General features: G+C 33.4%; 1 protein-coding gene across 13 annotated transcripts in view; it reads right to left on the bottom strand.

Annotated features, from left to right (window-relative positions):
• The window catches only part of LOC105493253 (solute carrier family 7 member 11), a 788,950-nt gene that overhangs the window by 28,989 nt on the left and 739,908 nt on the right, over nt 1-20,053 (bottom strand). For all 13 annotated transcript variants that reach the window (XM_071093030.1, XM_071093026.1, XM_071093035.1 and 10 more), the window contains one exon: nt 19,253-19,297. In XM_071093030.1, coding sequence (XP_070949131.1) covers nt 19,253-19,297 — 45 coding nt within the window. The remainder of the gene's footprint in view (nt 1-19,252; nt 19,298-20,053) is intronic.

The raw sequence follows: 20,053 nt of genomic DNA, 5'->3' as shown, positions 1-20,053 counted from the left end.
TGCCCCATTTTTCTCAGATCAAAGTCTCCCTCCTCAGAGAAACCTTACCTCCTCCTAAGTAGGTCTCCCACCCTGGGACTCTCCATTACCTACTGTTTTTAATATGAAGATAAACTAAAACATCTTCTGACTCCTTATAGTCTCTTCAAATATCTTTACTTATATATTCATTATGTATTCATACTCACCAATTCCATAAAAATATTAAGATTATTCAATGAGCATTATTAAGGGCCCTTGAAGCGTTTCTTCTATATCTCTAGTGCAAACATTTTTGAGAAGGGTTGTCAGGACTGTTTGTCATCCTCAAGGATAACTCTGTTTTTTATGTGGCTTGTAACCACACGCAGAAAGGGTTTCTGGTTTCTTTGGCCTCTTTTGTTGCTGTTTTATTTTTTATTATTATTTTTATTTTTGGCAAAGACTTAAAGAAGACTTGAAAAAAATGGAAGCAGTGAAGAGAAAGGGGAAAAAGGAAGAAAGTTAAAAGGCAGCTTAACAGAGAAAGGAAATGTTTATTCCACCAAATCTTTATGTGAATTCTAAATTATTAAATCTCTGAGAATACCTGATTTATGAACAGAATAACACTGTCCCTAGCCAAAATTATGTACAATAAAAAGCAGGAAACCTCCTGAAGTTCATCTCAGATTTAATATCAAACACAGCAGCCATACATGAACATTTCTCTATAAAATACAAAAACAGCATGGTGTGATCAGCCGGCAGTCACCAGTGGGGAGTTGGGTACAAACAAACAGGGTGTGAGTGACATGGAAAGGATCAGCCTTCCCTAATCTAGAGAAACCAGCCAATGAAAAATAGTCACAGACTGAAATAATGTCAACACTTGGAAGGGAAAGGAGCACAAGGAAGACTCACTTCTAAATGTACAACGAACGGCCAGTTTACATTTGTTGTCAAAATACTGAGCTCCCTCTGTGACTAGTGAAGTTGAAAGAGCAACACAGTTGTGTTTTGTGAATGCATATTTAGAATATACCAAGTGAGGATGAAACACCATGGGGGAAAAAAGACTTGTTATGAAATAGGCTTACATTGATAATGCCTTTTTTTTTTTTTTTTTTTTTTTTAGACAGAGCCTTGCTCTTGTCACCCAGGCAGGAGTGCAATGGCACAATCTCAGCTCATTGCAACTTTCACCTCCCAGATTCAAGCGATTCTTCTGCCTCAGCCTCCTGAGTAGCTGGGATTACAAGCAACCGGCACCACACTCAGTTAATTTTTGTATTTTTAGTAGAGACAGGGTTTCACCATGTTGGCCAGGCTGGTCTCAAACTCCTGACCTCTGGTGATCCTCCCACCTTGACCTCCCGAACTGCTAGGATTACAGGCATGAGCCACTGTGCCTGGTGATATTGCCATTTTGTAAGAAAAGTAGCAAACCTCTAATAATAATTTCATTAAAATTTGATTGAAATATTTTTCTATAGATAATTGGTTCAAAAAGAAGAAAGATGTCAAGAAGGAAAAGGTATCTTATTATTTTTAGTGTACACTTCTTAGGTAATGTGTACATTACCATTTTTATAATATATGTAGTGAAGGATTGTTTCTCAGGATTATATATCCAACAATTTGAATACATATATAATAATCAAATTTATTCATGTTTAATCTAAGGCAATTTCAATAATTATGAGAATCATAAAGAAATATTTTTTGCATGTTTCCATTAATACTTCCATTAATATTTTGCCATTTGCTATGTTGTTAAGAAGTATTCTGGAAAGTAGAAAATCATATTAAAAAGTCGCTCTATTAATAGGATTTAGGGGGTAAAATGAACAAAAGACAAAAAGAAGAAGATTAATGTCACTGGTAGGTATTTGGGAAGTTACTTTAATTAGTTAACATTTTTCAAATCTGAAAGAAGAAAAATAAGTCAAGTTAATAAACCATAGTACACAGAAAAATAAATTTTTGGACTATAAAAGACTCAGCCATACACATGGACTATATCTTTATATAGAACAGATTTAATTATGAGAGATAACACTACCAAGATAATTTGAAACACCATGAGCTTTAAATTTAAAAGCACTATACAGGTTTTCTTCATCCACATGAACAGCCAAGAGTAAAAACTACCTCCATGCAAATGTAAGTTATACTCAACGTCAACTTATTCAGAGAAAAATAATAAAAATTGAGGCTGCCTTTCCCTTCAGATTAAAAAAGAGTATTACAAACTTTTAATAAAATTATATACTAATTGGTTGATATATCTATAAAAAGGCAAGTGGAATAGATTACCTTGAAATATGACTTATTATACAATATTAAAATAATATAATGATAAGTATCAATATTTATAATATAAGTATCATAAACTAAGGAGTAATATGACTATTTGCTAATACTGGGATATTGAGAAATTTGGGGGAAAGTCAAGAGCCTATATTATATCAGGTTTAAAAAAAATCCATCCCAGATAAGGTAAAGAGTGGGCTGTAAAAAAGAAACCAGGAAAACAAACAAACAGAAAATATGGGTGAGATGAAAATGATCTAGGGATGTAAAAATTTGAGGATCATAATAGCAATACAGAAATTAAAAAATGGTTATTATATCTGATTACAAATTATAGAAACAAAACCACAAGTTTTGTAAGCTGGGATCATAAAGAAAATTGAGTGATATGAAAAACTGGGATAAACTTTTTACAAATAATATAATAAAGAATCAATATCCATAATATACAAAGAATTCTGATGAATCACCAATATTCATGCTCTAAAATGGTAACCACATGTAGCTACTAAAATTGCTGGAAGTGTTAAGCCTCACTGGTGATCAAATGAATGCAATTTCAAACCATGAGGTGCAATTTTTGCCTTTCAATTAACCAGGATTTTTTTAAATAATGACACCCAACACTGTAAGTATTCTTAGCTATTGCTGTTGAGAGAGGAAATTAATATACCCACTTTGGAAAGCAACTTGGTAATAGACAAACTGTTTTAAAGTTTGTTGCCTTTGACACAGCAATTCTCTTCTAGCAATCTATTCTAGATCTATTCTATGTAAGGATGTAAATCCTTACATACCCAATATGTATATATGAAATGTATAACCCAGAATTATTATTATTTTTGCACCAGCCTAATACATTAAGAAACATTAGGAATGTTTTCAATGTCCAACAAGAAAATTACCACAAGAATATTGGCACATCCCCCCAAAGAAATATTACACTAGCATTAAAAATGTTCTTTACTAAGATCTAGGTGATATAGGAAAATGTAATAAAATGACATGAAATGAAGATGGTGAGACAAATCTATACCACATAAACAGAAAGCACTGGAATTGAGCTTGAGATGCAGCAAATCTAAAGGGCAGGGCACACTTGGAGGAACCTTCCAGTCGTCAGAGATACAGCTGTAATGGCACAGACAAGGCTCTGGCCTTGGGAATCAGACAATACACGAACAAGTAAATACATTATATAACACCAAAGTTAGGAAGAAAAATGCACATTAACATTTATCTCAAGCAATATAATGCAATACATACATGCACATGCACACACAAATGATGGGGGAAAACAAAATATCAAAATAATAACAATGAGGACTTTTATTTGATGTGATTAAGATATTACAGGTGATTTTTAATTTCATCATAATTTTTTGACATTTTAAATATGTCTATTATTATTATTATTAAAAGAAAGGAGGAAATGCTACATATTGTTACTGAAAATACTTACCACAATCATAAAGTTTTACTTTGATTTCCGACAAGGTACAGAATACATATAAATTTTCCTTTCTTCATTTAACTAAATGGATCATCGACCACAACTACTGGGTAGAGATTTGTGTCCCCGTCATTTAAAAATAGAATAAACAAATATGTGTCCATTATGAGAAATACTGAAACAGGATAATCAGGATATCCTGTGTTTCTAAGTGCCCATAGATCAGAGGCAGGGAGTGGAGGAGACAGGGTTAAGCAGGGAGGGACTTCCACCCAGGTATCGCTATAGAAATGGCAACAATAGAATAGAACTAGCACTATCTTTTAGAGAACAGGAAATACCTGCTCCGCCTAGCCACAGGCTTGCATCATAAACCCAATGGTTTGAAAAGCACCTATGTATTCCAACTGAAGCTTTCTCCCTTGCTGCAGTTCAGAGTCCACGTTGTGACTTGGCATAACGACAAACAATTCCGTAGCTCAGAGAAAGACATCACTGAGTTCAATTTCTAGTGGCTTTCCCCCAACATTTGCCACTTGATCACTTCTCCTTGGCAAGAGGACACTGCACTATGAGGATTAAATAGCTAAACACTTACATATATTTAAAACACATTTAACCTTTTTCCATAAGACCCAGAGCAGCTACAGAATAGTATCTTAAAATCATGACTTCCACTTGCTATCTCACTCATTTCTTTTTGTCATTTTCTGGCTGAAAACAAAGTTAATCTTGTTTTCTATTTAAATTTCTCTTTTACTTGCCTCAGGCCAGAATATAGAAAGTGAGACTTTGTTTGAAAATATCAATAACAGAAAAATTACATATTGCCTCCACAAATGATATTTAACCTATTTTAAGAGACAGTGTATCTGTAAAGATGTTAAAGACAATAAAAAGCAGCTATTTCCTTATAATATTCTAACATTTCAGCACTTCCTAATCGTAAACTTTCTATTTTAATCTTCTAACCAAATGACCTTCAGTAAACGACCTGAAATGTATTACTTACTTCAACTAGCCTAGCACCCTCTTTCATTATCTATTTGACTAACAGCTTTAGAAAGTCGAACGCAGGCAAATTTTAATGCTCTTACACATTTTTAAAAGCAGTTTTGTTCTATTCTCAAATGACATAGAGGTCACGTCTAATGATTACATTTCCTCCAGCTAATTTCAAGGCTAAAATCTTGCCATAGCCATCTTTCTTAGATTTCTATTCAACAACACTAAGCATTTGGAAAGAGTACTAGAAAAGGATCAAGATTTTAACTTATAAATATAGACAAATTAATCCATCTCTGTGGCTTCTATTTCATTAGCTTCACAATAAAAGGGTTGTGAATTTTAATGGTTCCTCCCCTTCTAACTTTAACATCACAGGCTTTGATAATTTATTTTCTCAAGGTCAAATTAATTGTGGTTTTAATTATGACAATGAGTCCAACACACTAAGCCAAGTCTATGTGTGAATAGAAGAAGGTAACCAAGTAGAGAACTATTTGTACACACAGGTAATATGATAATTGAAACCATTTTGAAATTTAGAGACATTACTATAATAAATCTTTTGCTATCTATCTCTTAGAGAACGGCCATAACCATAGAATATCAGGGAGGAAGAAGAAATAGCATCATGAAAAGCCAATAGAAGAGATTCTTTGGAGGAGGTGGGACTTGGGATACCAAGAAAAGCATTGTGTTAGGGGCAGTCTCCCAGGACCTAGAAGTGACTTTACTCATAAAATCAGACATTCTATTCTTTAATATCTCATTTTGTGCTATATGGCTATGTATTATAAGCTCTAGTTTTTACATATTATGGCATATTTTAGTGCTATGCCATGAACTTGATATCATAAACTATTTTTCATATAGTATTGTACAGCTTGATATATAAAACAGTGACCTTTGTATTTGATCACTGCATTCTCAATAATATGTATCGGTATGGGTTATTGTTTAAACTTTTGTCACAGAAAGATGTATTTTTTCCACTTCTATAATTTTAAGACAAAGCATATAAGAAAGGGAAAGAAAGATAATATGGTACAGCACTAAATAGCAAGGAAAACCATGTGACTTAAAAAACATGAGCCTGTCTCCTTAGAAAACCAATTATAAAATATTATATGTTCTTGAAAAACAACCTCCAGCATTGGAGATTAGAAATGCTCCAACTCTGAGACTGAGATAACTGTCGTTTCCCATGGCGGGGTGTTTCAAGTAAGGGTGTCTTTTCCCTTGTGAGCATGGGTTTTGTCAAAGCCAACACTCAAGCAGTACAGAAGAAAAGAAACGGCTTCCCCATGTCCACAAATCCTGATCTGATAGTCCCTATAGGTGACAAATGAACTAATGACATGATGTTTAATATCAATAAAAAGCAAACCATCTACCATTACATAAGTATCTACTGTGAGCGAAGCATTGTCAGACACAGCCATAAATTATATCTAATTCTTACAAAGCTCTTAAGGTAAGCATTAGAATACCCACTTAGTTGGGAAAAGGAATGAATGAATGAATGGAGACTTTTGAAAGTCATGACAAGGATTGCTCCCTCTCTCTCTTTATGTACACAACATATTAGACATATAGAAATGCAATCCTAACTAAATTATGGGGAATGTCTAATACTGAAATGTTGCAGACCCATCAGAAAAGATTCCTCTTATATAATTGCATCTATGGATACTATGGGCAATCCCATGTGTCTATGCTATTGAGAAAAATAACGAATCACATAATAAAAGACTAATATAACCTTCTGGACCACAGAGGCTACAGATCATTTTATATCTTCTGTGGGCATATATAGTAAAAGTAGTAAATAGGATTAGGGATTCGTCATTATGCCACATTAATGGCACTCTTAACAAGCATTTTTAAAATCTGTATTTTTCCTGGTACACTCCATATGTCTACAAGACACTCTACTTAAGGTAATCCCTTAAGTAGAATTCAATTCTACAGGTTGGATATGATCCTAGATCTTCAGATCTAATAACTAGGTTTCCACTTTGAAGGGATGCCAATTTGGACCCATTTCCTCCATTTACCCATTCAAATTTCTTAACATTTTCTGAGACAGCTGAGGAAACTTTGGTCCTGCCTAATCTCCTAACCATCATGGGATCTGGAAAATGGCCATAGCATCCCTTTCTCTGGATTCATGTTCTTGACAGTTTTTCTTAAATGTCCCTAAGACAGATATTCTGTTTACATTTCCACCCTTCGGCCATGCTCCCATAGTGATGTACTCTCCTTGTCAAACTAGGTACTCGTGTGTCATTGACAAGAATCATAGAACATGCTAGAGTTGAAGGGAGACTCAGAATTTGCTACTCTACCATTTCTTTTTTGCAGCTGATAACCCAGAGGCTCAGAGAGGACAAAAGATGTAGCTAAGGACATAAAATCAAATATTTACAAAACAAGAGCTAAAACTGTGGCCACCTGACTCCAAGTCCAGAGCTACCTTCATAAGACCAGTGTGATGCTCACTGTGCCTGGAAGTGCCAGTTGTCCCCTGGCTGACTCATATCGTGCACTGGCATTGCTATTTTACTCTCTTCCTTATACCTGCCCTTCACTTAGAATACGAAATGAGTAAAATCAAATCTTTAATACATCTTATTTAAAATATTTAGAAACTCTGACCTAAGATTTCTATTTGACCTTACCATACTTACAAGAATAAGGAAAATCTAACTAAAGATTTCCTTTACCTTACAAGTACGTGACACCTTCTTCCCTCCCCATCCCAAGAAAATAGGCCTGTAGAGTAAGGTGTGCTTCCCTACATTGGTTCCCATATATTCAGCAATCTAAAAAGATAACTATAATATTTGAGAACTAGAAGCACATTTAGGCAATAGTCTGTCATTTTTTCAACCTGAATATCCTCTAAATTGTGGCTAAACAATAATCCTATTTATCTCTATTTTGAGAATTCCAGTGCTTAACCAAATTCTCATTTCAATGCTTTTGAAATATAAATTTAATTTTAAAATGAACTATGTTCTCATTTAATTAAATCCCATTTGTTCTTCCATTGTCAGGGAAAATAAATGATAGTAAGATAGCTCTATATTTTTGCATAGTATGTAAACACTATGCTGATGCATCCTTCTTCTCTAAGCAGTTTAATCCATATCTTTGGGCTTGGACAGTGTGGAGATTATGATGCTGTTTGCCATAATTTCTGCCATATGATTTATCATATTGTTTGACTTTAGCAATGATGCAGGTGTATAAGACAATTAACAGAGTTACTTGCTTTTAATAAAAATAAACATGCAAAATAAAACTAAAACATATCTTCATAGAGTATAACTTTTTAAAAACTGCATATGTGTCACAAGATGAAAATCCATTAAAATTGTCATAAAGTTAATTGTCTCCAAGCACTGCCTCCCATACATTCAAAACTTGCAACAGTTTTCCCACCCTCCATCCCACCATTGGCTACTGAATAAGATCCAAAATTCTGATAGTAGAGACTAAGAGTTGCTGTATCCCCTTATCCACATCCTACCACTATCTTGATTTTGACTCCTCTTCACAATCCTTTCCTTTAGTCAAAACAGTCTACATACTATTCCCTAAAACTAAGAATTCTTCTATGGCTGTATCTATGCTCACCCACTGCCTGAGACATCTTCACTTCTCTGTTCTACTCTTCTAGGTTCTATTCTTCCTCCAACTTTCTCTTCCATAGCAAAATTACTTCCTTAGCCATTTAGCCACCTTGTACCCTCATGGATCAGCTTTTTTTTTATTTCCAAAAGACCAGCTGTCATGTTAGAAAGAGTATGAGATCTAGAACCAGGCAAACGTGGATTGCAATTCTGGTCTTCTCATTGGCTAACTACATGGACATGAGAAGTTACTTCACTACTCTGAACTTCAGCTTTCTCCACTGCAGAATGAAGATAATATACAGTATGTTATTAAAAGTAATCTGAGGTGCTACTTTTATGCTGCAATCAATCTACTTGTTAGAAAGCAGACACTGTTTGTATTTTTAATGATGGGCTTATATTTTTAAATTAAACAAAAATTCATAAAAATTATCTGGGAGTGACCTTGTATTTGTATTCTTCTGTTTTGTATCAACAGAATAGCTCCTTTTCTAGAAAAAGTAAAAATAAATATTAAAATACATGATGTCAGCCACTCAGATCAAGATCTTATTTGTCAGATTTCATAAAGGAGTTTCTTGGTAAGATAGTAAACCTAAAAATAGGTGACTTCAGTAGAAACACAAACAGTCCATCCATTGTATCAGCACAACCAGCCAACAGTGACAATGACAATAGGAGTGTGAGCATACAAATATTTGGTTAAGAAGGAAAAAAAAAATTCCGCCAGGAAGTCATTCTGATTACGATGTGTGAGCATATTGTCACCTGAGGGAGGTTAGTAGACTATAAAATAAATAGCGATTCTCATCATCTTCTGAACCTTTTAACTACTAGTAATTGGGCACTTTGCTGATGATGCAGAACAACTTTTCAAGCTGATTAATAGGTCATGTATGTGAAAAGGCACTCCTCGTTCATAAAACAATTATGTTAATCCTCTAATTTTTTCAAAGATTATAAAATATTCTAATCTTTGAAGAATATAGGTTTTGGTTGCAGATGGTGTTTGTATATTACTTGTAGAGCTCATTAACATTTTTGAATTTCATATATTTTATCCTCACAACCCCATGAGAACTATAATATAGGGATTATCATCTTCCATTTAAAACTGGTAAACAAAGATTCAGAAGCAATTTAGAGGTCTGTCCAAGGTCAAACAGCTAGTTAAAAAGAGACAGGATTAGAATTTTGATTTCCTGAACCAGTGCTATTTTCAAAGACTCAGCAAGTAGATGTTTTTATAATTCATAGAAGAAAATATTTTTTTCACCGGAAAGTCTCAACTTCATTTGGTTCATTTTAGATGTTTACATTAGTAATACAGTTTTAGCTTGTGCCTATCCAAATTCAAAAGTTGCTCATTTTCCTGAGCAGATCAATAATCTAAGTCAGTGTTGGAATGTGACTAGAATAAAGTTACCAAAATAATTTCAGTGCATGGTGTGCGTAAATATAATAACCTGAACGCATTTTGTCTCTACCCTTAGTGAACTACATGTGACATTATCCTATTCCAGTGAGAATCTTAAACAATATTGCATCTGCATGAATGCCCAGACAGCAGCAGACCTTGGACTAGATTTTAGTTGTCCAAGAAGTTTTTCACCAAGTATGACACAGAATGTAAGCTTTACTTGTGAACCTCATTTTGGGCACAAACACCTAACTTTCAAATCCAGACATAAAGAAAAGAACAAGGGTAGCTTACATGCATAAATAAGAATATGGATGAGGGGGTCGATATATGTGTGGACTCAAAAGCTGGAGACAATCTAATAGCTGACTTACTGCTTCTGATTATGGAAGGTATTTCTTTTCAGATAACAAGATTCTAACTCTGGAATCTCTGGCATATTTTATTTAACTCTCATTTTGGTTGTATCTATTGCAGTCAAACTATTTGACCCATCGTTTATGCCAGCTAACCAAAAATTTATCTAGGCTTGAAATAGTCATAGCAATTAGCAGGTTGCTACCCAGCATAAGGAAATAAAAAAGGCTGATAGCCCAGTTCAAGGAAGTTATATTAATAGTTTCTCAATTTATCATACATGAATTATTGTTGTGTAAAGGTATTATAGAGAAGATCTCTGCATCTGGTTAAAAAGGATTAGATGGACTTCAAGGTACCCTCAAATTTTGAAATTCTGTGATTCTATCACTCTACTCATCATGCCACTTGTATTCTCTCTCTCTCTCTCTCTTTCGCTTTCTCTCTCTCTCCCCCCGCCCTCTTTCTCAGCTAGTTAAAGAGAACAGAAACATAGCATAAAATTAAACCAGCCACCGTTGTTGCTCCTAAGACAAGAGTTTATTATTCTAGCCTCAAAATATAAAACTCAATGAGATTAAAATTAGAACTTTGAAACAACTACTATGAAAGTAAAGCATTGCCCTTCAAATTTTGCCTCATAGTGGAATTAAAAAAAGAATCCTTACAATTAAAGAAAAAGAAAGAAAGAAAAGCTAAATGGCTTCCACAAAGCACTTGAAGGATTAATATCTGTCTTCTTTGATTACCCCATGATAAAATATTATAATATAATCCTATAATTTCTGCACCACTTATTTGACACTTCAGCCTTATATGAACAAACTGTCTTTGAGCAAAATGTATTTTTTATGCATATGTGATGCTGAGAAATGCAAGAATTTTGATCCCAAGGTACATCAACCACATGTTCTATTAATGTGAGAAATTTTTCGAGAGAACAAAAGCAAGGAAGAGCAATTTGGTGACCTTGTTCTTTGAACATAGAATCGTCTCTTCTCTGTGACATCTGGCCAAATACCGATCTTTTGTCTGCCTCAGTGGCTCAACTAGCACAATTCTATTTCTACTGTGAAACATATTTAAAAATGGATTCACCAAGCTTTATGTATATTTTCTAAAGAAAAGCAAAAAAAACCCCAGAAGGATTCTAATTTAAGTATCAATTATTTCAACAATTGAAGAAAAGCAGTGTCATATTTTAAGATAATTCTAATGATGTCATATTGTCATTAGTACAGAGATGCCTCATTTTGCCCCAGGGAAGATCTTTATAAACTTGTAAATAAATTAATACATATCTTAAAAACATACAATGTGAGTATTTGTAACAGAAACTTTGGAAATATTCTTTAAAATAATATTCAATGTTGTCTAAAAATGTAGATAACATTTCCTTGTAATAAAAAGATTACAAAGTACAATATTGCTGTAATCTGCACATATATAGTTAAGATATTATATGTTATTTTCTAGCAACTATTAAGTTAGAAAACTATAATGCATGTAAAGATGCATTCTTGGCTGGGTGTGGTGGCTCATGCCTGTAATCTCAGCCCTTTGGAAGGCTGAGGCAGGTGGATCACTTGAGGTCAGAATTTCAAGAACAGCCTGGCCAACATGGTGAAACCCCGTTTCTACTAAAAATACAAAAATTAGCTGGGCATAGTGGCGCATGCCTGTATTTCCTGCTACTTGGGAGGCTGAAGCATGAGAATCGCTTGAACCTGAGAAGTGGAGGTTGCAGTGAGCCAAGATCACACCACTGCACTCCAGCCTGGGCAGCAGAGTGAGACTCCATCTCAAAAAACAAAAAGAGAAAGAAAGAAAGTTGCATTCTTAAGTTGTCAAAATGCAAGATACAAGACTTAAATTAACCTTTAGTCTTTAGTCATGTAACTCTGCTACAACACATTTGGGCAAGATATTTTGTCTATTTTGTTTTCTTATGTTTTTTACGCAGGTAACAGTTATAAAACTGTCCTACAAGCAATAGGCCTTATAAAACAGTATCGTAAAGAATTACACAGTCAATAAGGAATTAATATAGACACACTAAGAATTTAAGACTGCAACATCTGAACTGAATGCAAATAACATGATTGTGGACCATTTGTAGACCATTCTGGTTGATCACACTGCATTAAAGGTCTTTGGGCATTTTTCCCAAACTAAGTTTCACTTCTTCGAAGTTATCATTGGTACAAGGTGTGCTGACTTTGAGGCATCAATTAATATAAATTGGAAGTAGGCAAAGTATTAATTAAACATGACACTCTGATTATTTAAAGCTTCTATTAAAGTTGATAATTCAGAGTGTGTTGATAGCCTGTTTTTCAAAAATGACTGATGATATCAAGGTTTACTGACTTCCTCTAAGTCTACTATTTCCATCTCTTCAAAACAGAAGGGATAAATGAAGTGAGAAGAACACTGGAACAAGGCTAATAGACAAACTGGCTAATCTCAGACCCCCAAGGTCAAAGAAAAGCAATTCATTTCTTGGCTTTCCTCAACACAAGACATGATTTATCAATCTAAGAGCAGGATTACCAACATTATACATTTCAATGATATGTTCTTTGCACTGTGTAACTTTTTGAACAATGACAGATTGCATAGTCACCACAAAAGTCACGTCATAAGGCAAAATTCATTACACTTGCACAAGCACTGTGGTTTTTTAAAACAAATGTACACAGTAGCAATTATTATTACTATATATGCCATTTTGGGCAGGGGAGAAGCCTTTTAAAATTCAGTTATTCCTTGGGATTCTATCATCTTCATGGTCCAAACTTTGGACATTCATGTCCCTCAAAATACAATCCTTACTCTAATATATTAATTTGTGGAATCAGCTGTCATGTTATAGATAATTGGTAAAGGCAATATTCTTATGTTATTATAAAAGTTCAATAGCAATTGTTGTGTTTGAAAGATTGCTACTTCCATAAATTCAAAGCTATTCTTGGAGAAGAAAACATTGTAAGAAAGATCATGGGAAAATTTCTTAACATTATAAATGTAATCACACAAACAGGAATTTCGCCCACCTTTGTCTCTCATTAGATACAACACTTAAGGAACTGTCCTATACCACCTACTTATGATAGCAGCTCAGAAGCTATTTCATAGAGTAATGGTAGATAATTTGAAAGATTTCTCAAAAGGAAATTACACCTAAAGTGTAGTCAATTGAGATCATGGAAACTTACTCTGCATTCGATATATTTTAATACACATTATTTTCACTAATCTAAATTAATTATCATCTTTCTATTAGGTCACAGATTTAGGAAGATTTTATTGTCTAGGTGGAGGAAGACCGTAAAAGGTGTTGTATCTTCAGCGGATGATTCATTTCACCAGCTGCCAGAAAGTTGCATGTTGCAGCACACCTGGACACATCCATCCATGACTGATTAGGAAACACAATTATCTTGGCACATCACAAAGGAGATAGAATCATAATTATTCTCCCTTGTAACTAAAGGTATTTTGGAGCTGTATCTACCTAAAAAATAATGCAAATTACACATCTGGGCTAGGTCCACATAATTTTACCATCTGCACTTGATATTCACCTATAAATATTTCTGGAAGCATTCTCTGTGTTTAAAACAACTTCAGTAAAGTTTCAAGATACAAAAATCAATGTACGAAAATCAATAGCATATCTATACACTGATAATATTCAAGCTGAGGGCCAAATCAAGAATGCAATCCCATTTACAACAGCCACACAAGCAACAACAAAAAATACCTAGAACTACATCTAACCAAGGAGGTGAAAGATCTCTGCAAGGAGAACTACAAAACATTGTTGAAAGAAAATGTAGATGATACAAACAAATGGAAAAATATTTCATGCTTGTGGATTAAAAGACTCAATCTCATTAAAATGGCAGTACTGCCCAAAGCCAACATCATTGTTCACATAGTTAGATAAAACTATTCTAAAAGTCATATGAAACCAAAAAAGAGCCTAAATAGGCAAAGCAACCCCAAACAAAAAGAACAAACTCAGAGGCATCACATGACTTGACTTCAGACCATACTATAGGGTTACAGTAACCCAAACAGAATGATACAGGTACAAAAAAGGACAAATAGACTAATGGAACAGGTTAAAGAACCCAGAAATAAAGTCACACACCTACAACCATCTGATCTTCAACAAAGTCAACAACAATAAGCAACAGTGAAAGGACTCCCTATTCAATAAATGGTATGCTTGGATAACCAGCCAGCCTTATGCAGAAGGATGAAACTGGACCCCTATCTTTTATCATATACAAAACTTAACTCGAGATGAATTAAATATTTCAATGTAAGACCTCAAACTCTAAAAACCCAAGAAGAAAACCTAGGAAGTACGACTGTGGACATTGGCCTTGGGAAAGAATTTATGACTAAGTTCTCAGAAGCAATTGCAACAAAAACAAAAATTGACAAATGGGACCTAATTAAACTAAAAAGCTTCTGCACAGGAAAAGAAACTATCAACAGAGTAAACAGACAATCTACAGAATTAAATAAATTACTCACAAACTATGCATCTGACAAAAGTTTAATATCTAAAATCTATAAAGAACTTAAACAATTCAACAAGCAAAAACCAAGTAATCCTATTAAAAAGTGGATGAAGGACATGAAAAGACACTTCTCAAAGGAAGACATACAAGTGGCCAACAAACATATGAAAAAATGTTCAACATCACTAATCATCAGAAAAATGCAAATCAAAACCACAATGAGATAGCATCTCACATCAGTCAGAAGGGCTATTATTAGAAAGTCAAAAAATAACAGATGCTGGCAAGGCTGTGGAGAAAAGGGAATGCTTATACACTGTTGGTGGGAATGTAAATTAGTTCAGCCTCTGTGGAAAGAAGTTGGGTGATTTTCCAAAGAACTTATAACAGAACTACTATTTGACCCAGCGATTCCATTACTGGGTATATATCCAAAGGAAAATAAGTAATTCTATGGAAAAGACGCATGCGCTCATACGTTTATTGCAGTACTATTTATAATAGCAAAGACATGGAATCAACTTAAGTGCCCATCAAAAGTGGGTTGGATAAAGAAAATGTGGTACATATACATGTACTATGCAGCCATAAAAAAGAATGATATGGTGTCCTTTACAGCAACATGGATGCAGCTGGTGGCCATTATCCTATGCAAATTAACAGAGAAACAGAAAACCAAATACTGCATGTTCTCACTCATAATTGGGAGCTAAAAATTGGGCACTCATGAACACATAGACAGGAACAATAAATACTGGGGACTACTAGAGTAGGGAGGGCAAGACGGGGGCAAAAGCTGAAAAACTACCTACTGGGTACTATGCCCCCTACCCACTAGTAGCAGGATAATTCATACCCCAAACCTCAGCATCATGCAATATATCCATGTAACAAATAAAAAAAGACTTTAATTTTAAATTCAGGGGCTTCACATGTACCCCCTGAATCTAAAATTCACTGTTGGTGGGAATGTAAATTAGTACAGACAATATGAAGAACAATATGGAGGCTCTCAAACCACTAAAAATAGAACTTCCATATGATCCAGCAATCCTACTGCTGGGTATATATCCAGAAGAAGGGAAATCAGTATACTGAAGAGATATCTGCACTCCCATGTTTATTGCAGCACTATTCAAAATAGTGCTGCAATATAAATACATAATATAAATACATAAATATATATACTATATATAAATACCACATTTATATATGTGTGTATATATAGTATATATGTATATATACCACATTTATATATAGCATATATAATAGTATACATAATAATATAATAGTATATATACCATATATAAATGTGGTATATATACATATATAATAGTATATATATAAAAAAATGTGGTATATACACTCTATATATGCCATATATAATACTATATATACTATACATATACTATATATATTATATATACCATATATAATACTATATATACTATATATAATACTATGTATGCTATACATATACTATATATTGTATATATACCACATTCATATATATGGTGTATATATGGTATATATATACCACATTTATATGTAATATATGGTATGTACATACACCACATTTATATATATTATATATACCATATATACACACATATATATACACACTAGAATACTATTCTTCCAATAAAAGAATGAAATCATCAGTTATTTGAAGCCACATTTATTAACCTGGAAGACATTATATTAAACAAAGTAAGCCATGCACAGAAAGACAAATATTATATGTTTTCACTCATGTGTGAGCTAAAGAAAATTGACCCTATGGTGGTAGAGAGTAAAATGATGGTTACCTATGTTAGAAAGTATAAGGAGAAAGTAATGAAGATAAGTTGGTTATCGAAAACAAAAATACAGTTAGATAAAATACGTTCTAATGTTCAGTGGCATAGTAAAGTGACCATAGTTATCAAAAACATAGTATATTTTAAATTAGCTAAAAGAGAAAATTTGGAATATTCTCAATACAAAACAAGATACATGTTTGAGGTGATGAGTATTCCAATTATCCTGATGTGATCATTACACATCGTATGCATGCATCAAGATAGCATAGATATCCCATAAAGATATTTTATGGATCAAGAATGCATAATAGAGATAAAAAATGCATATGAGGTTTGGCACTAAAAGTTTAGAGCAAGCTTCAAAATGGTGTAATTTTTCACATTTCTTTCAAAAGCTCTGAAGAAAAATAATTGCTTGGAATATTGAATTCTAGAAAACACTATTCTAGAAAACACTATAATAACAGTTACCTTGTTCTAATAAAGTATATAACAATAACAGTAGTAATGACAACCAAACAATTATATAGAAATTTAAAAATGACAGTTACTAATCTAAGCACTTTATGCATATTAATCATCAATACAACCCAGTGAAGTGTGTGCTATTATTATTTCCATTTTTGAGATAAGAGAATTTCTTTGCAACAGAAAAAAAAAAAAAACAAAACAAACAAACAAAAAAAAAACACTGAATCAATACATCACCATCACTGTTCCTTAGTATCTGTGTGCACTAAATCATGGACCTTATCAGTGGTGTGCAACTAAGGCCCTTCATTTAAAGAAGAGAAGGAGACAATCCTTAATTGGAACACTAGTCTACTGGAATACACCAGAAATTTGGGTTGAGGTAATAATGGCGTAAGTAGCTTAAAGATATGCTTAATATTCACAATAGTATTACTGTACATGTGTCAAACAAAAATCATGCTTAAACTGTTAAATAATATTAAAGATAATATGAATTATATCTACACCACTGAGGTATCATACAATAAATATTATGTTATAGGTCTTGTCTGCAACTCTACAATTTGCCATTTGCTTATAAAAAATATTCTTATGTTAAATTCTAGTAATTGATGTCTTTAAAATGTCTTTAGACTTAACAGACATTGTTACAAACCATAATAATTTATTCCCATAAAAGAAATTCAATAAATATTTTATATTATATCCAGTAAGAACTGTCTTTTCTCTATGCTGCTGCTTATATACAAGCTATTCTCAAAAACTAAAAAGACAGGCCAACCTATTTATCTCTGTAATCAATGGGTTTACAGTCATAAGGTAGTTTGCCATTTCCAAGTAATGCTTAGAAAGAACTAGCTCTTGGGAAATATGTGTTCTCGACCTACAATTCCAGTTATAAATATGACAATACTGGCATAAATTGGTCGTATTTCTTAATAAAATAGACTTTCACGTGTTTAAATTACATATTGATTTGCATAGCGGTTGAATCAGATACCAATTGCTGGCTTGTGTGTTCTAAACTCTGACATTCCTGGTACTTGGCCAGATCTAATCAGTTTACCATTTCCCAAGACTCCAGGTTCCAGAATTTCTTAGTCTATCTTAGTGTGAATTGTCAATCCTTAGGCATATTCTTTGATGTCCAGGCTATTTCATACTGATGCACCTTTGTACTTGTTCTTTTTCCTAGAAATCAGTGTGTGTTTGTGTTTGTGTGTGTTTCCCCTCTCTGTCTCTCTCTTTCTCTCTCTCCCCACTGCCCGCCCCATACCCCTCTTCTCTCTCACTTATATTTATATAAGGAACACCTACTCACCATTTGAGACACTATTATAAACAACATCTCTCTAGATACACTTAAGTATTTCCTTCTTTCCTTTATTCCAAATTAGATAAATAATCTATTTTGGTACCAATCACACTGTTACATTTATTTGTTTGCACATTTGACTCATTGACTAGTCAACAAAATACTTCAAGACAAGTCTTATGCATCATGAAAGCTGTTCCCAGCACAGTGACTGGAACATAGCAGATGTTCAATAAAGTAAAATTAATTAAATAACTTTATAATTTAGTCTACATTTTATCCTATACTATAGTTCCTAAATTTTCCCTCTTTTGCCCATGAATTATTTTTCCCTGTAGAACATCCAATGTTTATGAACATATTATAAGAATAATTCATTTTTCTCTAAGTTAGTTCATTTTGAAAATATTACATAAATCACCATCAAATCATCCACTTATCAAGTTGTTACCTGGAAAGAAAGAGTAAAACTTATCCAGCTCCCCAAATTTGTAAGTTCCTATAACATTCTGCAGGTATTTCTAGGTTTTTGTAAGTAATCATCCAGTAATTACATTACTCACTTTAATTCTATAGTTATGAAAAAAGATTACATGAATTGTTAGAAATAATTAACTTTTTGAGTTCAAGCTATCCTGTGGGTAATTGAGAGTCCACATTAAGTTACATGTATGTGTTTATATGGGATAGGCTACTTAAAATATAACTTTATTCTTTCCTATGTTCAGGTTAAAAGACAACTTAGTATTGAAAGTAGACTATATAATTAAGCTATTTGTATATAATTATAATACATAATTATGTATATAATTTATGATAAAGTCAAATAAATCTTATCTAAGAATTATAGTGATGATGATGATGATAAGATTCACTAGCCCACACTGAATTCCTTCTTCAAGTCTGCTTTTCAAACTATGTAATCTTAAATTTTATTCTTCATAAAAATTTCAGGGTACATCTGGCTACTTACTTTTCAGGGTTTTCCACTTCTTCAGTAACAAAGTTGAGGTAAAACCTAAAAATAGATAAATAAATTATAAACTATTAATGTATTTTACCATTTTCCAAAGTCTCAAATTTTAAATATTTAACATTGAACCCAGAATTAGGAAAACTATAACAATACTTATAGTAAGATGAAACTATCTAACAACTAAATACTCCCATAAAACATTTCTCTATTTAGCCATATTTGTGGAGTTTTTATCATGTGTCAGAAATAGGCAAGTGGTAAGGCCATAGTCTCAAGGAGCTCATAGTTCATAGAATCTCCCACAGAATAGTGTGATACAGTGCAGATCCAATACTGGAGCAAGCATGTGGGAGCCAGAGGGCAGGTCTAGCCCAACCTGGTAGGTCAAAGGAGGTTTTCTAGAGGAGGCATCACCCAACTTGAACCTTTAAGAATTGCTTTATCTTACTCTGGTTAGGTGGTGTGAGGCCATTCCAGACTGAGAATAGCACACGAGCACAAAAGTGTGGCAGAGGGGTTAGGCACAGGAAAATGAGCACCTGTTTAGTATTCGGCAGTACGAGTGTGACAGAGGGATTACTATAGAAAGAGCCAAACATATGAAGGCAAAGACTTTTCTACCTTTTCGTTGTATATGCTTAGAAAATTTTTGCAAAATAAAAAAATCACATATTCAATATAATCTGTTATCTCATTACTATTAAAAGTAACCTTTTACATAGGTATGCAGGAGCACAGATTCATAGGTACAAATTCTCTAAAATCTAAAATCAAGTGGCTGGAATATTAGTCCATCAG

The sequence above is a fragment of the Macaca nemestrina genome, chromosome 3, assembly GCF_043159975.1.
Source record: "Macaca nemestrina isolate mMacNem1 chromosome 3, mMacNem.hap1, whole genome shotgun sequence".
In the NCBI taxonomy this organism is placed as follows: Eukaryota; Metazoa; Chordata; class Mammalia; order Primates; family Cercopithecidae; genus Macaca; species Macaca nemestrina.
The sequence above is the reverse complement of the archived record's forward strand: the minus strand, read 5'-3'. Positions and strand labels throughout refer to the sequence as shown.